At 36.9% G+C, this 18,186-nt stretch overlaps 1 protein-coding gene across 6 annotated transcripts in view; it reads left to right on the top strand.

Annotated features, from left to right (window-relative positions):
* Window positions 1-18,186, top strand: part of LOC129243602 (sorbin and SH3 domain-containing protein 1) — a 139,775-nt gene that overhangs the window by 91,121 nt on the left and 30,468 nt on the right. For 4 of the 6 annotated variants that reach the window (XM_054880740.1, XM_054880735.1, XM_054880738.1 and 1 more), the window contains 6 exons: window positions 2,672-2,704; window positions 4,500-4,665; window positions 7,488-7,608; window positions 8,146-8,178; window positions 12,346-12,398; window positions 12,467-12,645. In XM_054880740.1, coding sequence (XP_054736715.1) covers window positions 2,672-2,704; window positions 4,500-4,665; window positions 7,488-7,608; window positions 8,146-8,178; window positions 12,346-12,398; window positions 12,467-12,645 — 585 coding nt within the window. Of the gene's footprint in view, window positions 1-2,671; window positions 2,705-4,499; window positions 4,666-7,487; window positions 7,609-8,145; window positions 8,179-9,286; window positions 9,347-12,345; window positions 12,399-12,466; window positions 12,646-13,226; window positions 17,907-18,186 lie in introns of all 6 variants that reach the window. The other 2 variants (XM_054880734.1, XM_054880736.1) reach the window with 2 other exon arrangements.

The raw sequence follows: 18,186 nt of genomic DNA, 5'->3' as shown, positions 1-18,186 counted from the left end.
TCACATGAAAGGAAGCGCTCAAATTCATTAGAAAACTTCAATTATAAGCTCGCAGGCAAGCCCAATAAATCACACATCAGATTTTTTTGAATGGAAGTCATTTGTCATACATAAAAGAGAGCTTTAGTGATAATAGACGGCTACCGAACCGGAAAGTGGTAATATACGGCTACTGAACCATTAAGTTTTTCGAGAATTTTTGTTTTAACAAAACCCTTTTTTAAATATATTAAACCTTACAGCACAAATCGATTTTAATTGATTATCCACTTGTATCGATTTATTATTTTTACTATCGCCTAATTAATTGTGTTATCGATTTTTTAATCGACTAATCGAATGCGATTGATTTCCCTACATTAGCAGCCACTTTAGTTCTTTCAACCATCATTTTCAGTATTGCGCAATCTGAAGTAACTACAAAATTTTAAAGTTGCGTCACTGGATTGAGTAAAGCCTCTGCTAGGAATATACAAATTTCACAAAAGATCACTGATGCGTTTCAAAATAACATGTAAAATACAAGATTCGAATGAACCCTAAGGGTGGCTGACTTATTTTGATTGGTCTCGATATCCACGACCATCTGTAATGAAAAATCCTTTAATTTTCAGAAATATTTCAGTCAATCGTGATTTTTAGATAGATGTGAAAAATTCTATAATTAATATCACACACCCTTTTCAAAAGAGTCAAACTCAAAATTAAGAGTCAGAACTAAAAATAATTCGTTAAGAAATACTTAAAAATTGTATCAGAAGATTCAATATTCAAAAAATTTGGTTTTGCAACAAGTTTTAAAAACAATTTTCATTATTTTTACTCGTATGATTTTTTTTAAACTTTTCCTTCCCAGTAAAAAAATTCTTTACTTTTCTAAAGTACTTAATATGCCCAAAACCATTTTTTTTGTTTTTGTATTTTCTGAAAAAATGACAAATTTAGATTTGAAGAGGGTGTGCGTTATATGTGGGAGGAAATCCCAATAAATTTGCTATTCGTAATTCGAAATCAAGTACATACATATAACCCCAACTGGGTAAATTTTCACTCCTATTCAATTCAGTTCTTGGAGAGCATGTGAAAATGTGGAGTGGATTTTTTTCAAAATCGAATGCGTCTTCAGTGATTTTCAACCAATAAATAAATCAGCCAAGTTCACACAAAGTTATCTACGCACTTAGTACATATAATTTTCAGCTATACAGATTTAGCGGTATTGATTTGTTTTATCAAATTATTATTATACAAAAATGTCTATGAAAACAAAATTTTAAAATCAGGAAAACAGTAATTAAATACTCGTATATGGTGCAACAATTTATTGGTCTAATAAATAAAGATCTGTGTACAATGCTTCGATTGCTCTGGAACATACCAGTAAGTAAAACATACCAATAATAGGTATGGGTGGTCCATCCAGCGTTGGGAATTTAGTATGATTCGGCTATAAATAAAAGGCGCATGAGCATTTAAAAAAAAATATTTCATTTCAAAAAGTAAGCCTTTTCATTAAACTGGTACACAATTTTATTCAAAAGACATCCACGGCTGGCTTATAGCCACTCTGTCGATCTAATATTGGTGTACTTTTTCGCGAGTTTCAATTCTTTAATCGTTTCTTTGAAAACAATTGTCCTTTACGGCAGCTCACAAGTCCGTTTGTTCTAATATTTTCAACATTTATCAAATTTGTTCAATCATTCAATCTTAGCTGTAAAAGTACAAAAACGATAGCTTAAATTCCCAGCCTAGATATGCAGTTCGATTCCCCATACCCGAAATAGGGTGTAACCGGCCCCCTTCAGCCATGTGTTTTCTTGCAGCTTTAACAGTGTTATTATATTGACACGGGAATCTCGAAAAAAACGTACCCTCAAATTTCTTTTCTTTCCATAAATTAGCTAATTCTTTTAAGCTTTTGAGCAAAACAATTTTGCTGCTCAATCGAGCGACGCTAATTTATATGAAAAGAAAAATTCCCAGCAAATATATTTGCATGCCATTTTTAGTGGCATTTCCGCTCGCTTAAGGAAATAAAACCTCTTATAGATACCTATGTATGTATTATGCCTACATATATGGTATAGTAGAAATGTGTCGTAAAGCAAATGGTAACAGCGAAATCGCTCAAATAATTAAATTATTCAATAGCAATAGATGAGCAACGCTAATTAAAATCGAAGATAGCGAAAAATATATTTAAAATAATTTGCACATAAACTAGAAATAGCTCAGTCAAAAGCAAAAAAAAAAAAACAACAAATAATCTGCTGCCGTATTACATCAACACACTCGATCGCTGAGATCACTCAAAACACTAAACGCGATTTCAGCAGCACTAAATACGAATTTTTAATAGGATTTGAAGATTTCTTTTGACCCATTTAATATTTAGTACATGCATATGTGTAAATACGTAATTATAATTCAGTCGTGAATTTCTAATAAATATGTGATTATTTGTGTATTTTTTGTATTTGCAATTTTTTCTATCAACTTTGTACTCGTTCTTAATGCGATACGCTTTATGGCTTTACAAAACGCTTTTACTCGTTTATACCATTCCGCGTTTAACGCTCGCGCCACTATCGGTCCTGCAATTCTGCTCCGCATCGCATCGCATCGCATCACGCATCTGCAATGCGCCATGCCTCTTCAACGTTCACAGATGATTACGTGATTCGCTACAAATGCCAAAGAGGTGATTTTTACGTTTATTTTATAACAAAAAATGGGGAAAGATAAATAGATAAATAGCAGTAGTTGTAGAAATTGCAAATGCCTTGATTATACTTACTTGCATATGCCTCAATAGATTTGCATAAGACATAAAGCGCGTGCCTCGGAATGCTTACAGTGCTTTAGTAGAATTTTAGATCTTTTGTTATGCTTTATAAAATATACTTACATTACAATGACACTCACATGGAAGGCAAGTTGAAGGCTGTGGCAGCGTTCACGTTTAACATTAGCTTATCTTAACTAAGTCAAATGATCTCCTGAACAAAAAATATGAAAATTCTCATAAGGTTGTGTGCATGAATTAAATATACGAGTATGTAAGTAGCCGCAAGTAAGGAGGTGCTAGATTCGGTATGGACCGAACTTTCTATACCCGCGCACATTTTAGTAAAATTTAATTTGCAACGGACGTACGGAAATTTCGAATTAACATACAAAATAGGGGCGTGGTTTTATTCGAACTCAATTATATAATATGTACATAAATGGAACGGGTAGCAATGTGTGTACCACGCTTGGGCAAGTTTTATGAACTTAAATGCACTTACTTAAAAGTGTGCGTGGGCACCACCCGTTTTTCAAAACACTTTGTCTCGTGTTTATTTTTCTGCGCTCATCAATTTTACTAAATTTCAGGAGTTTTGCTTCATTTATAATAAATATACCACATTTTTTTCGAAATTTAACGTTATATATTATAGAAATAGGGCGTGAGTATCGGCCGATTTCGGCCAATTTTGAACAAAATTTAACTTGTATCAAAGGAAATGTCCCTGTGGAGTTTCATAAAAATATCTCAACTAGTTCTCGAGCTCTATAGCTCGAAACATCAGACAGACGAACGGAAATTTAGGTTATTAACATAAAAAATATGGGCGTGGATTCTATCCGTTGTCAATAATATTCATCTCTGCAATACAGATACGGCCCAGTTTTGGGCCGGTCTTACTAAGTCGTAATCACGATAAACGCATTTACCCAAAATTGGGCGTGGCACCGTTCGCTTTTCAAAATTTTACTTGCGTCTTATTAATTTTCTTCGGCTCATCATTTGTAGCAAATATCAGAAATTTTGCTTTATTTATAACAGATATATATTTTTTGGATATTACCGTTATATGACAGGTAGGCGTAATTATTTACCAATTCTGCCCATTTTCAGTAACAACGTGCCTTGGGCAAAGAGTAATACGCGTGGCAGGTTTCATTGAAATATATTAATTTTTCCTCGACTTATCGTGCGCGCGGGCGAACGAACGAATAAATATGGCTAAATCGCCTGCTCTCATCATTATGAGCATTTTGGTATTATATGTCTACATCTATCTCGATTCCTTTATGTTTTCATATAAAACCGTTATGTGAACAAAATTAGAATACCCTTTTTACAAATGTGCGCGGGTATAAAAACGTGAGGATTAAAAATACAAGGGAAAACATCGGATAACCACTTATAAAATTCACCTCTGCAATACAAATAACATTTTCTAACAAAACAAATAACATTTCCAAAAATGCACTTTTATGTAAACGGAACTCACCCCACTAAAAGACACAAATGATACATATGGGATACCGGATACTGGTTTTTACAGACTTTTATTAACGTTGCCTAATGCACATAATTTCTAAAATTTTTACTAAAAAATGCAAATGTACTAAAAAAAACAAAACTTCGCTACTAACTAACAGGTGATAGTAACGCTTTTTCTACTGCATATTTTATTAAATCATGATTTGCTCTTTTGCAACAGCTCGTCCACAATTGAAATCGACTGGATATCAATCAGAGCCCGAGCCCAATCACGATTCCGACTACTCCACAGTAAAATATCGAACATTAGATCGACGACGTTTGCAGTCGGTCTCATCGGCCACGAACGTTGCGAATCGCACTACGAATTCGTATCAGGACGATAAGTGAGTATCATACGGCTTTACTTTTAATGCAATTGACAATTAGAGTAATACAAGGAATGTTAATAGAATAGTCAATGCCGGGCGTTGGTCATTAAGACAGAAATTACTCGTTTAAAAAGTCCGCAAAAAAAACAAACAAAAATAAACACAACAACTTAATTATTTGGGGCAAATCTTTTTTATTTTTCGACATACAGTCCAATCGTGATAGTCCGACACATACGGGACCGACTCGTTGTCGGATTATCAAATATTCCGGACCACCGAAGGTTCCATTTAATCAATGTTAACTCGAAAATTATGATCAAAATGCATAATGCAAAAATAATCTTTTTATTAATATCTCTTTTAGTGGGGGAACAAAAACGTAACTGCTAAACTTAAAGAAAATAATTACACGCTCTGCTACGACTGATCAAAATAAAATAATGCCAATTGCTTCCATAGACGTTATGAGGTTGTCGGATTACCGAACGTGTCGGATTAAGAAATGTCGGACTATCACGATTGTACTGTAGTCTCCTTTGGCTTATACTCTTCGTCCAACGCTGTTCTAGTTTGTTGATTCCTTTCGAATAATAGGATTTGGCCAAGTCTGAGAAAACAACCATTCGCTTCTGCAATCCTCGTTTGAATAAAATCTTTTTTACACCAGCCATTGCTTCAACTTGGGGAACAAATAGTAGTCCGAGGGATCCGAGAGAGCCAAGTATGGATGATAGGAGGAATGTGAAACGAGTTGGATCCCTAGATATAACCGTTAATTTTGCCACCACAACTGCTGAGGCGTGTGATTCCATACACGAAATTCTGGTTCGTACATTTTTTGAAAATCACTCGACTTCCTCGATTCTAAAGAATGCCAAACATGAAGAAATATACCGATCTGGCTGAAGCTTGGTGTGTATTATTCAAAGAGATGCTACTAACTAAACATAACCTTGACATGTGCCAGTAGTGTCATCGCTCTGACGTTGCGCGGACTTTCCAAATGACCCAAATGACCCTCATATTGATTACTTCAAATTGATTGTATTGATTTCAAAGTAGACTCCTTCTGAAATAATAATGAATATTTCAATCATCGAAACTTTTTTCAAACTATTTTTTTTTGAAATCGATTCCAGTTCTCTGCGAATTCTGGTTTATGTATTATATTGACTGGAAACGGATGATTCAAAGTTTAGTTTAAACTTTGGAAATGTAAGTTTTGAAATGGAAAATGGCCAAAAGAACTTTTTTACAGAATGCATCACAAAAAAGAAAACAGATAATATAGGGTGGGCCATGTAAAATTTGCTTTTTGAATCGGCTATAAAAACAAAAACTAATTAATATTTTTTCAAACTTTTTTTTGAAGACTGAACATTGCCATTTATGAATGAAAAATAATATCGTTCAAATAACTGCCATGACTGGCTTTACAGTAGCCCATTCGATCAACCCAATTTTTAAGCACATTTTCGATTGTTTGGGCTCCAATTTCATAAATGGCAACTTCGATTTCGTGTTTTAAAGCATCAATCGTCTCTGGATGGTTCGCATAGCATTTGTCCTTAACGGTTCCCCACAAAAAATAGTCCAACGGGCTTAAATCACAGCTCCGAGGAGGCCAATTGATATCGGAATTTCGGCTGATTATTCGGTTTTCAAAAACCAAATGTCGTCCATGTCATCCTCTTCAATTTTTGGAAACAAAAACTCGTTGAGCATGTCACGGTAACGCTCGCAATTTACTGTAACCGCGGAAGAAGAAGAAGACTCACCACTTTGGAAATAGCTTTTCAATATTTCCCAATTTTGTTCCAGCGTATAGCATCCCATTTCGTAAATGGCAAACCTTTAAGTAAATTATGAACACATTTGACATGTCATTTGTGTTACTATTCTCAAAAAATAGGTGGTTCAAAAAGCAAACGCTACATGGCCCACTCTGTAAACAACAGATAATAGGTAATGGATAATAGATAATAGATAATAGGTAATAGATAATAGATACTAGATAATAGATAATAGATAATAGATAATAGATAATAGATAATAGATAATAGATAATAGATAATAGATAATAGATAATAGATAATAGATAATAGATAATAGATAATAGATAATAGATAATAGATAATAGATAATAGATAATAGATAATAGATAATAGATAATAGATAATAGATAATAGATAATAGATAATAGATAATAGATAATAGATAATAGATAATAGATAATAGATAATAGATAATAGATAATAGATAATAGATAATAGATAATAGATAATAGATAATAGATAATAGATAATAGATAATAGATAATAGATAATAGATAATAGATAATAGATAATAGAAGATAGATAATAGGCAACGGAATGCCGTGAAGTACTCTTTTTTATAAATTTCAACCAATTAGTAATTCGATGAAAAAAAACCGATTAAAAAAGTGGGTAGAATAAAGTTCGAGGAACGATCTGAATTCCGCCTGTGTGAGAAAGTAGAATTTAGTAGAACAAAGTGGCATACCCATGCATTTCAACATGCGATTGTTCAAATTTTGTAGAATTTCTTTTAAAACAACCGAAATATCAAGCTAATGTGCTGCGAGTGTTGGTCTCCAAGTCATCAATACTGTCCACCCTAGACGGTTTATTATAGAAATTTAGGAACATTAGCAAATATTTCATATACATGGCCTTTCACAACAATCATTCATTATAAATTGCACCACTATGAAGAGGCACAGCGAAAAATAAAACTTTCACTTGCATTTAACATAATACAAATTTATTCCATAGTTGCAAAAATTAAACAACTAACATCATTCCTACTTTCAGAGTATATGGTACTATGCCAAATCCGATCAAATCGGCACCAAGTACGTACAAAAACCAACCTGGTCGCATAGAAGACTACGTAACAGGACGCTCGTCCGTCTCTGAGAAGGAACGCAAAGAGGTAAAACAATTAAATCCGATTGAAAAGAACGACTTTGAAACAAAAACGAAAACGATTAAGGTTATCACAGAATAATCGAGTGTGATTGCAATTACACAGCTCATTATAAAAAAGTGATATATATATTTACATACATACGGTTTTATATTCGCATTATTTTGTCTTCACTTTCACCTGCCGTAAAAGGTAATAAATAAATACATACATTGATCTCACGATTGCATCAACACCTAAACGCACGTAAAGGAGTTAAATGTATATACAATACATACATACATAACATTTATAACTATATTTAATTGTGTGCATCTTGTCCATCGATTCCGATTACGTTTACTGTACTCATAATTCAGTTCTTATCACGTCTCCAGCTGAATATCGTCAAGGTTTTGCATTTATGATCACCATACCGTGGCACAAGCTTACAAACATAACTATAAGTAGAATATTTTGTAGTTTGTATTTTATTTGTTTTGTTTTTATTTGTTTTCGTTATAATTTTTTATAACTGAATCTATTTTATTCCACGTTTTCTAGTGGTGGGACGAAGTGATGGACATCTTTAATGGGGTATGCATCACCTTTTGATTAAATTATACTTACATACATACATACATACATACATATAATAGATATGATACAGTACAGCGATAAATGAGTAAACAAAGTTTATTAAGACTCTAAAACAATTGAAAATATTTCCATATTTGGAATATTCTAAATGTACATCGTACTTGGTGTGGGGAAATTTAATATTTAAGAAAATATTTATATGAATAGTCAAAGTTTCTTTCTTTGTGTGTAGCATAAGGTACATTAGGGTGCCTACTGCTCCAAAAGGAGGATTTTTTCTGCATGTCCAATATTTTTGTATCTATAAGTATGTTGCCACCAAAAATTAGGACCTAATTAATTTAAAGGTGCAAATTTGCTTACAATGATGGCAAACTAATCAACGTCCTAGTCTCAGCTAAGTGCCCTTTTTTATCAAATTGGATTTTTCTGCAGTCTTACGCTTTCCGACATCTATGCTATAGAAGTACATTCCCTGCTTAACGTTCCAGTGGTTGGGGTCTGCTACTTATTTATATATATAATTGGGGCGTACACTCGTTTTGGGTGTTTGGCCGAGCTCCTCCTTCTATTTATGATATTATAGTTTTAAGCCGACTCCGAACGGCAAATATTTTTTATGAGGAGCTTTTTCATTTTCATTTCATTCATTTACCATTGCCTGCCGTTTTTGCCATTCTTCTTCATTCGGAGTTTCGAACATACGTCTTCCGAATGGTAGTCACGCATCAACCCATTCGGCTACGGCGGCCAAGAGAGAGAGAGAGAGAGATTAAATAGGCAAGCCTCTTTTAAAAACTAAATAAAGAAACTCGTAAACTCCGTATTGATGCTCAAGATTCGTTTAATATAGAGTATTCGAGATTGTCTATAAAGTATTTTAAAAGGCCTAAAGGTAAATTAATTATTGCCTAAGACTAGAGCGAGACTCCAATGTTTCTAAACAGATTATTCGAGGTAGGGTATTTAATACACATTATTTTAAAGGGCCCCAAAGTAAAGAATAAGTATATTAATTCTTATATATATTTTCCTCTCTGCTGTTCCTATTGAAAATGCATTTTTAACAATACAACTGCTTTCGCTCTTTCACTGTCGTGGTTAGGTGTTAAGGGAATATCGCGTAATACCTCGTATTTTCATCGAATTCGCCGATGATGTAACCGTTAGTTTATGACTCACTTCAATGCACTTAAATTAATATGCAGAGCACTTCTTAATTACGTATGTATGTATATAAGGATCACCCTCATACACGTTTGATGACATAAAAGCAAAGGCACTGCACCAAAGGAACATAAAATTTTTGTAGCACCTTTCTTAAACTTTTTTTTTTGTTTTTTTGGTTAACGTAAAAAGTTGTATCGTATAGTGGTTATCCAAAAGTGATTTTTTTTAATCCACACTCAGCGAAGCATAAAGGGTTTTATGAAAATTTGATAGCTGCGTTCTTGAAATAATATTAGCTGCTTTCGATTCATCACTTCTCTGCTCACTAGAAAGTTCCGTTGCGCGCCAAGCGAAAAATGTGTATGCGAAAGCAACAACAGTTGAGCGATATTTGAGCAACTGTATTCTTAGCCTCTCAGCTCACAAGCGACATGCTTAGGTCAGTGCTTCCAAGTGTAAGCAGACTTATGCTTAGATACGTAGGTGAAATGGTTTAAGTACCAGTCTGACACTCCCCAAGTAGCACAAAATCGCCGTTTTGATACCATCATGAGACCTCCAACAGATAGAGCTGTTGCTGTAATGGAGAAGATTGATGCGATTAAGGTTGGAGCACTGCCCCAGCCTGGTAAAAAAAAGAGCATCCAGTGACCTTAAGGAGACCCGGTAGTAGAGAATTTGCAAAGTTAGTGTATTTTCAGTAATATTTTTTACATTAAAAAAATTAAAAACTAAAACTAAAAATTAGTTAAAAATATTCAAATTTTTTAGGCTTTTATTTAATTTCTTTTACATACAAAAATTATTTTTTTTTTAATTTCAATAATTTTAAACATGGCGCTGCAGTTGATTCTCACAAAAAAATGGACCTGGTCGGTGTTGTCCATTTTGGCTCTTCTATTTATCTGAAACACAAAAACCAAAAAACTTATTAATCAGTATGACTGTAGGCTATGTCGCGTACTAGAATAAAAAAAATCACAAAATGGCGCGATTTTGAATTTATCTCTCTAAATATCGGGATTTTTCAGTTTTTTTAATTAAAAAATACGAAATAATCGAAATAATAATGTTTGAATGGCATAATAAAATTTCAGACGATTCGGTTGAATAGGTTTTTTTTTTTTTGACAACACCAGGGCGAAAAAAGTCGTTTCGAGATAAATGAGTTTAAAGTTTGACGTACAGGAGAGCGCGGAGCCCACTCTACCCAGTTAATGGGCTGTAAAAGCTATAATATTGGACATTTCCGCATGAAAATTTCACAGTATATTCTTAAGATACTATACTTTTGAAATATCGGAAAAGCAAAAAATCGATTTTATGAAATTTCTGGACCAACGGGTCCCCTTAATTGTCTTATCGAGCTATGCTCATTCTTAACCAATTTAATCGTTCATTGTCATTTTGTGTATTAGATATTTAGATATATTTTGACTCATTTACTTAGCTTTGCTTTGAAAAATGTATTATTGGCGAACTGTCGAAACTAAAATAATACAGTGCTGCCAAATCATATGCAATGTAGGATTCAAGCGAAATTTTTTGTTTTGTTCACTACTCCGTAGGTAATTGGTGCATTGAAAGTAGCTACTATTACAACAGCACTACATGGTTTTCTTTTATTATTATTTTTTTTTTAATTTTTAAAGTTTAATTTATTTGTATTTTCTTATATTTTGTTTTATTTATTTTAATTTATTTCTTAATTTTAATCAATATTTTTATTCTATGATACGAGAGATGGTTTTTTAGTTTGCGAAATCGAGAAAACAGAACCAAATAATACAACAAAATTGTTTTAAAAAAATGCCTACCTGACACACTATTAAAAGTTATTTATATTGTGTATACTTTTTTTCAAATAAAGTCCAATAGTCTTGATAGCTAAGAATGGCAAACTTTGTTGATATTTCTGTGCAGTAAGATCTGGCAAGTTATCAAAAATCGTTTACGAAACAATGCTTTCAAATCGTGGAATTTTACTTTAAAACAAACACGAAAAATCTGTTAAAGAGGTGTGTTAAAGAAAACGCCGAAATATCGGTTCGTCATCGCTATCAACTTGTTGGCTTTTGTCCTTCGACTATGTGGAAATGTTCACATAAGAATCTATAAAATGCAGCTCATGCAAGAAGTGAAGCCAAATGATTGGGCTCATTTAGATTTATTGGAAAAAGGTTTCAAAACTTTGTCTGATCAAAGCGGCCATGTAACTCATAGCCACGTCGGATGTATGCCAAATATCATATTCTAAAGATAAATGCCATGAACTTATCTACCAGATTGTAAATAATAAAAACAACAGTATTTCTGTTTTGTATTATCATTTGAAGTTCTCAAGCTGTTTAAAAACACCCAAGCCACACGCACTTTCTTTTAAACATTTGCAGTCTTTTGACTCATTATAACGGGTAATGGTGCGATAAACAAAAACTTTATTGATCATACTTTAAGATGCTCGAGCTCACGAACAATCGCTAGTTGTGATTTTCCAGCCAAATATAATGCAATCACAGCATTACGTTTGAAATCCATTACTGTCTGAAGTTGGTTACACTTCGAGTGCCGGACCCTGTAACCTCACATTCGAGATCAATAGAATATACCAGCAGAGTCTGGAGTTTTTCCTCAATTTCTGGTGTGTTTACTCTAATTCTGGGATTTATTCAACTTTCCACAACCATTTTTGTTTATTAACAGAAGACTTATCTTGTTTATTTAAATTTAAAAAATGGTAATTTAAAAAAATTCTGTAGTTGATGTGACTTACTGAACTCTTTATTACTTAATACTCATACAATCTCTTAATGCCACTCAATTCCGCGACTTTAAAAATTTTCTCTCGTATTTTATTTATTTTTTTTATTTAAATTATTGTACTGCAGTTTATCAAATTGCAAAAAAACCTCTTTCATATTTACTTAAGCTTTCTCTACAACAAAATGTTAACTCAAATATTTTTCTCACTTTTTAACACACTTTGACTAATAGCACTTGGATCAAGCAAAGCTCTCGCCCCACTACACTGAAGGAAATCTTTCCAGGTAAACCTTTAAACCTACACCAATTACTAACTTCAACTAATTTCGAGTTATTCTCTTTTCCTTTGCAGAGCCTTAGCCAAAGAGTCTGGTTACACGAGTGATTCAAACTTGGTGTTCCGCAAGCGTGAAGTACCACAAGCCAGCCCACTTAGCCCAGTCGAACAAAAGCAAGCCTATAAGAGCGTACAAGCGGGCGGCGAACCACCGTTATTCGGCTTCAGAAAGCCAGCACCGGAAAGACCTAAAGGTGAGCTCGAAAAAAAGTTGGAATACTTAAACTTAAAACGCACATAATTTATTAAATGCTGAGCGCAAATTCTGTAAAAAACGAAGTTGTGCAGAAATTAACACTTTTCTATTGTTAATGCTAACACTGGTTCCAAGAAATACAACAAATTTTAACTCTGTTACACAAATGAATAATTAAGTAGCACATAGACAACCCACACAAAATATGGTACACGAAAACACATATACACACAATTGAAAAACATCGACAACACTTCAAAAAGTAGTTAGTTTAATATTCCTTATATGTAAGATGTTGGGTTATTCTGGTGTGGGTAGTATTCCCTAACTATCGCTGATATCTAAATTCTACTTGAAATATTTTTCAAACTAAAAACACTCAAATAATTTCGAAACTACACCATCAAACGTTTATAAGCGTATAGAAAGATTCGCGCACAAAAAAAATGTTCTTCACCACGGAACCGCACCGCACGGCACGGCACCGCCTGGATAGGCCCACAAATTGTTGTCACACATCGTCTACCGAACTGTATTTAATACAATTGAATTCTTTCATTTTTTCATCTCAAACAAAAGAATATTTCGATTACACTCAAATCTCGCCAACACTGACCAGAATTCGTCTGATCTCAGCGCCAGCTAACGGCACCAGCGACAATTTTAACGCTAAACGCGAAACAAACCAAGTCACGACGACCCAACAAACGCCACCTCATTTTACGTATACCAAAGTTCACCACCAAGCAAAAATGTTCACGCCATCATTCATTCCGATTGATGGCAAGCGGAGCGCCAGATCAGCTCCTTCCCCACCACAGCCGCCGAATCGTAAATCATCTTGCCAGAAAGTATCTGCGAAGGCTGGCACACCTGCGCGGCCGCCAAAACCAGTGCCCGTTATATCGAAACGTCACGAACAATGCTTTCAAAGCCCTGTTGAACCTGTGTTGGGCGTCAATAAGTATGCAACTATAACGATTCGCAAGAATGGACGCACCAATGGCACGATTTGTCGTTCTAAATCGGCTGGCGCCGTTTCCTCACTGCTGACAGCCACCAAGGTCCCATCCGTTGAAGCCCCACAAAGAGCGCTCACCGTTTGTCGTGGGAACTCAAGTGTCGCAGATAGTGTGAAGATTCGGCGTATGCAACAGCATACACGTTTTCGCTCTATCAGTCCAACGCGTTCGCAAAGCCGTATTACAGCGCTGCGTCAATCAAGTCGTAGTCCGGTTGCGTTTGGGCGCTCAATCTCAAAAGAGCGAACATTTGCTGAAGAAAAGAAGCGTTTGGAGAATAGTCTGCCTTCAGGTTTTACAAATTTTGAAGCCAGTACTAATATTTTACGCGATCCATCGCTCAAATCGCCTCAAGAAGTGAAGCAGGCTGTGCGCTCGTACGCCACATGTGTAGCGCATCTGCGTAGCAAATCTCTGCCCCGTTTTAGGGAGGAAGCCAAGCAGGCCGAGAGTTCTACTGTGAGTAGCACTTTCCGACATTCTACGTGCTTTCCACAGACCAAAATATTCGACTGTGCCAAAGCGATGCGCAAGACATTAGCACGCTCAAAGAGTCCGCGCCCGAAAACTGTCTCAACTGTTAGTTTGACACGTACCGATTCAACTTTCTCAGTAGACTCCACACCGTCTAAAAATGTCAGTAAAACTAAGATAGTAGCCAGCAAAAAAGTAACAGAGTCAAAGTCTAAGCAGGAGAATGAGGCAGCTAAATCGAAATTGGCAGCTCAACCCACTACCAAACGCATTGAAACATCTCCAAAAGGGAATACAAGTCACAAAACGCAGAAAACGCGCACTGCCTTAAAATCACAACCATCGCAGACTACTCACCAATCACGTGGGGAAGTGCATACAATTCCACGCACTGGTTACCAATCAGTCTCGCTGCACAAATCACGCAGTCTCAGTCCAAAACGATACTATCAGTTAGAAGAGTACAACGCAAGGTTAGACGATTACGATGAAGTTGATCGCAACTATGTAGATGATTTGCTATGGCAATATGAACATGGCATATCTAGAGCCGGCACATCTAAAGGTGTTCCGACTGAGAGAACTGTAAGGGACATAGCGCGCCCCGAATCTCCTACAGCGAGTTTGAAAAATAGAAAGTTTTCCCCCACACGTGAAATACGCGTGCCACAAGAACCGAGAAGTTTGCAAGTCGCTCACAGCAAAACGGAGCCAACGAGGGTGCGAACAAATGGGGTTTGCTCCTCTAGTAGTGAGCGCTCCAGAAAATTCTCACCTACACGTGAAGTGCGTGTTCACAAACTGCCACCCAGCCTGCAACCCACACTACAGCGCTCAAAGTCTCCAAAAACTGTGCGCGATATCGCGCGCCCTGAGTCGCCAGCTATTACTGAAAGTTTAAGGAAATTCTCGCCTACACGCGAGATACGTGTACCACAAGTGCCACATAGTTTACCACCTATGTTGCAAAAATCCGCATCAGCTCAAACGACAAGGGATGCTGGACGGATGCAACCTTCCTCTAGGAAATTTTCTCCTACGCGTGAAGTGCGTATACCACAGCAGACCTCTCGCAGTGTGCGCTCACCTTCTAGACGTCGAATAGACACCTATCGTGCCAGCATTGTCAAGGGAGATAAGTTTGAGACTGGAAAGGTAATAAGAGCTAGCAGTTTGAGCAGCGCCGACGATCGCTCCAGGCGGGGGCTCTACCTTTGTGGCGAACTTGCGCATAGTGCAACCTCGCTTGAAGACTGTGAACGCCATAGTCCAACCTGTCGTTACCGTAATAACTCCGATCGCTTTACGGATCTGAATAAATTCTATAGCACGCTTGAGCGTGTGGGCCAATTGGAGCGTGCAACCTCACTGTCTTCTTTCAAGCCGATACGCAAGGATGGTGAGCCGTTGGACTTTGATGAATGGCGTAGGATACGTTGCCATGAGCGCGCCGAAAAGGAATTGAATTATCTAGTAGGTAAGTTAAAACAGGATCAACGGACAAAGGATTTTGTTTTTCGTCCAAAGGATGTGGAAGATGTAAAGTGGCGTAAAGAGACCGACTTTGGCTTACATTCTAAGGACAAGTCGGTGGAGGACTTACGTTACGCTTTCGAACAGAAAAATATTTTCGCAGACTATGGACAACAATTGCGACAAGAATGTGATGGTACGCGTGAATATGTGCGCCCATACTGGCGTCGCAACACTGTAGCAGATTTGGCTTCCAGCTTGGAAGGCAAAATCCAGCCAGAAAGTGTTGAATCAACAGCAATAGAAGAGCTTGCCAAATGTCAGTTGAGCAGTCATCTTGTAAGCACGCTCTCCAAAGATCAGATATTGAGGATTACGCAGCAGTTAAATGAAATCTATGCGAACAATGCACATGTATCCACTGAAGATTATGTGATCACTGTAGATGCAGATTCCAAGCGAAGGGCGCCACCGAGTGCCCTCAAAGTCAGATGCAATTCGACGATGTCAAAGGAGGATCTTTTGCAACCGACGCTAAGCAAAAAACAGGCAAAGGAGACGGCGCCTTCAAAGAGTCAAAGTAAATGTAAAATAGGAAAAGAATTTACTACCGTGGAAGATAAATCTAAAGTTACACGCAGTAGCTCGCCAGTATATCTGGCACGCGAAACCCGTGGTGCAGTTGCCGCAAAGAATGCTGAAGTATTATTGCCCAAGCCGCCACCAATACCAAAACAGCCTGAGGCTAAACACAATTTAGAGCACGAAGGCGGTGCTATCGCGAAAGTAGTTGAAAGCCGAAAAATCAACACACCATACACTGAACCCGAGCCCACGTGCCATGTACGCTACGAGCATTGTAATGGAAATATAAAGATTAAGGAGCCTAAAGAAGTGGCACATTCTCCCACTGCCAAAGAACCGAAAGAGCAAATAACACAGAAGATACAATATTTCGAAGAAAAGCAATATGATGAGCCACCAAAGACAATTTATCATGCACGCGAAGACTCATCGCCTGATGAAGCCGAAGTTATGCGAGCCATTGAGGAAAATATGAAAGCACGCACTCGAAAATCAACGCTCACACACCAGCACAAAGAGCTCAGCACCTCGTTAACCGATCTGAAAGATATTTTTGGTGAACGACATACCGCACGCGTAAATTTTCACATGCATTCGCCACCCGAGCGCCCACCCGACGTCGGCAGCGCATCACCTATAAGTCCGCCACGTGATTGCATGGAAGTATCAGATGCCTGGTACGATTTGGGCGATTTGACGCCAAATAGCAGCATTGAAATGTTAGATGCCCACTATCGTTCGCGCAGCCTATCACCCGATTCGCAGGCCTCCTCTTCTTATCTCTGTCGCGTACATACTGGCGATGTGCGAAAAATGAAAGAACATTTCGAAAATTTCGGTGCACATGATGATAGTCGGTGTCATTTTTTTGGGGTTAGTACGCTGAGAAAGGTGCGCAGCGATCCTGAATTGAAGCAATTCGAAACAGGTTCAAAAGACGCCTTAAAAACGGAGTTAGCGGCTGAGGAATATGGTGATGTCTTCTCACTGGCACACAAATTCGAACAACGTAGTCAGAGCATGCGTGTGGGTGCGAGTGCGGGACGTGGACGTACACGTCGTCGTGTTATTTCGCCGATCAGTGTAAAAGATCGTCTAATGCCACACATCGATGTAATAAGTAAAACAGCAGCACTACAGGACACCAAGAAAACTGGTCAGCAACCAATAAAAATTATGCCCGAGCGCAATTTTGTTGTTGAGCGCATACGGAGCCAATATGAGCGAAGCATATCGCCGCCAAATAAGACACGCAACACTACGAGCATCTTTATATCAAGCTCAAGCCCCAATTTAACACAAGCGGCCGCAATTTCACCACATCTCTCTGCAGACTGGATCGCACACAAATATCCCAGTCCCACACAGAATGCCTATAAAGGAAATGGCATTGGAAAAACTGATAGCAAAGAGAAAACATCAACACGCATCGCAAAAATACTTCGAAAATTACCGCAACGTTCGAGTTCCGCTTCGCCGCCCAGGCCACATAAGACGGTTCTACATGGTCGTAAAACTACGCTGTGGAAAACTCATCGTGGCGACTTCTTCGCGAATCAACAATTCGATCCGAAGAAGCATCAGCCGAAGGCGCGCTATGTGCCAGATGGAGCCGAAGCGAGTGAACGAAAACGAGCCTCTTCGCATCCGCGCTGTGGAGGCAGTTGTGAAATACTCAAAAGTGCAATGGCGGTGTCATTTCAAGGTTTTTAAAAATGATAATTTTACAATCTACACACATTGATTTTTATAAAATGGCACCCAATAGAGGTTATAAAATCTTAATTACTATATTTATATTTAAAGCTATGCATATACATACATATGTAAGTAAGTGTAAAAGATGTTACACAACTCACAATTTTTAATATACCCTCGTTTATTTGAACTGAATGTGGAGAATAGAGTTCGGATAAGAAACGAGTTGTTTGAAATCTCAGTTAACAGCGCGCAGACTGCTTAAATGCCCATTTGAATTATTTTCG

Source organism: Anastrepha obliqua, chromosome 4, assembly GCF_027943255.1.
Source record: "Anastrepha obliqua isolate idAnaObli1 chromosome 4, idAnaObli1_1.0, whole genome shotgun sequence".
Classification (NCBI taxonomy): Eukaryota; Metazoa; Arthropoda; class Insecta; order Diptera; family Tephritidae; genus Anastrepha; species Anastrepha obliqua.
Note: the sequence above shows the minus strand (reverse complement) of the source record. Positions and strands in the feature narration are given on the sequence as shown.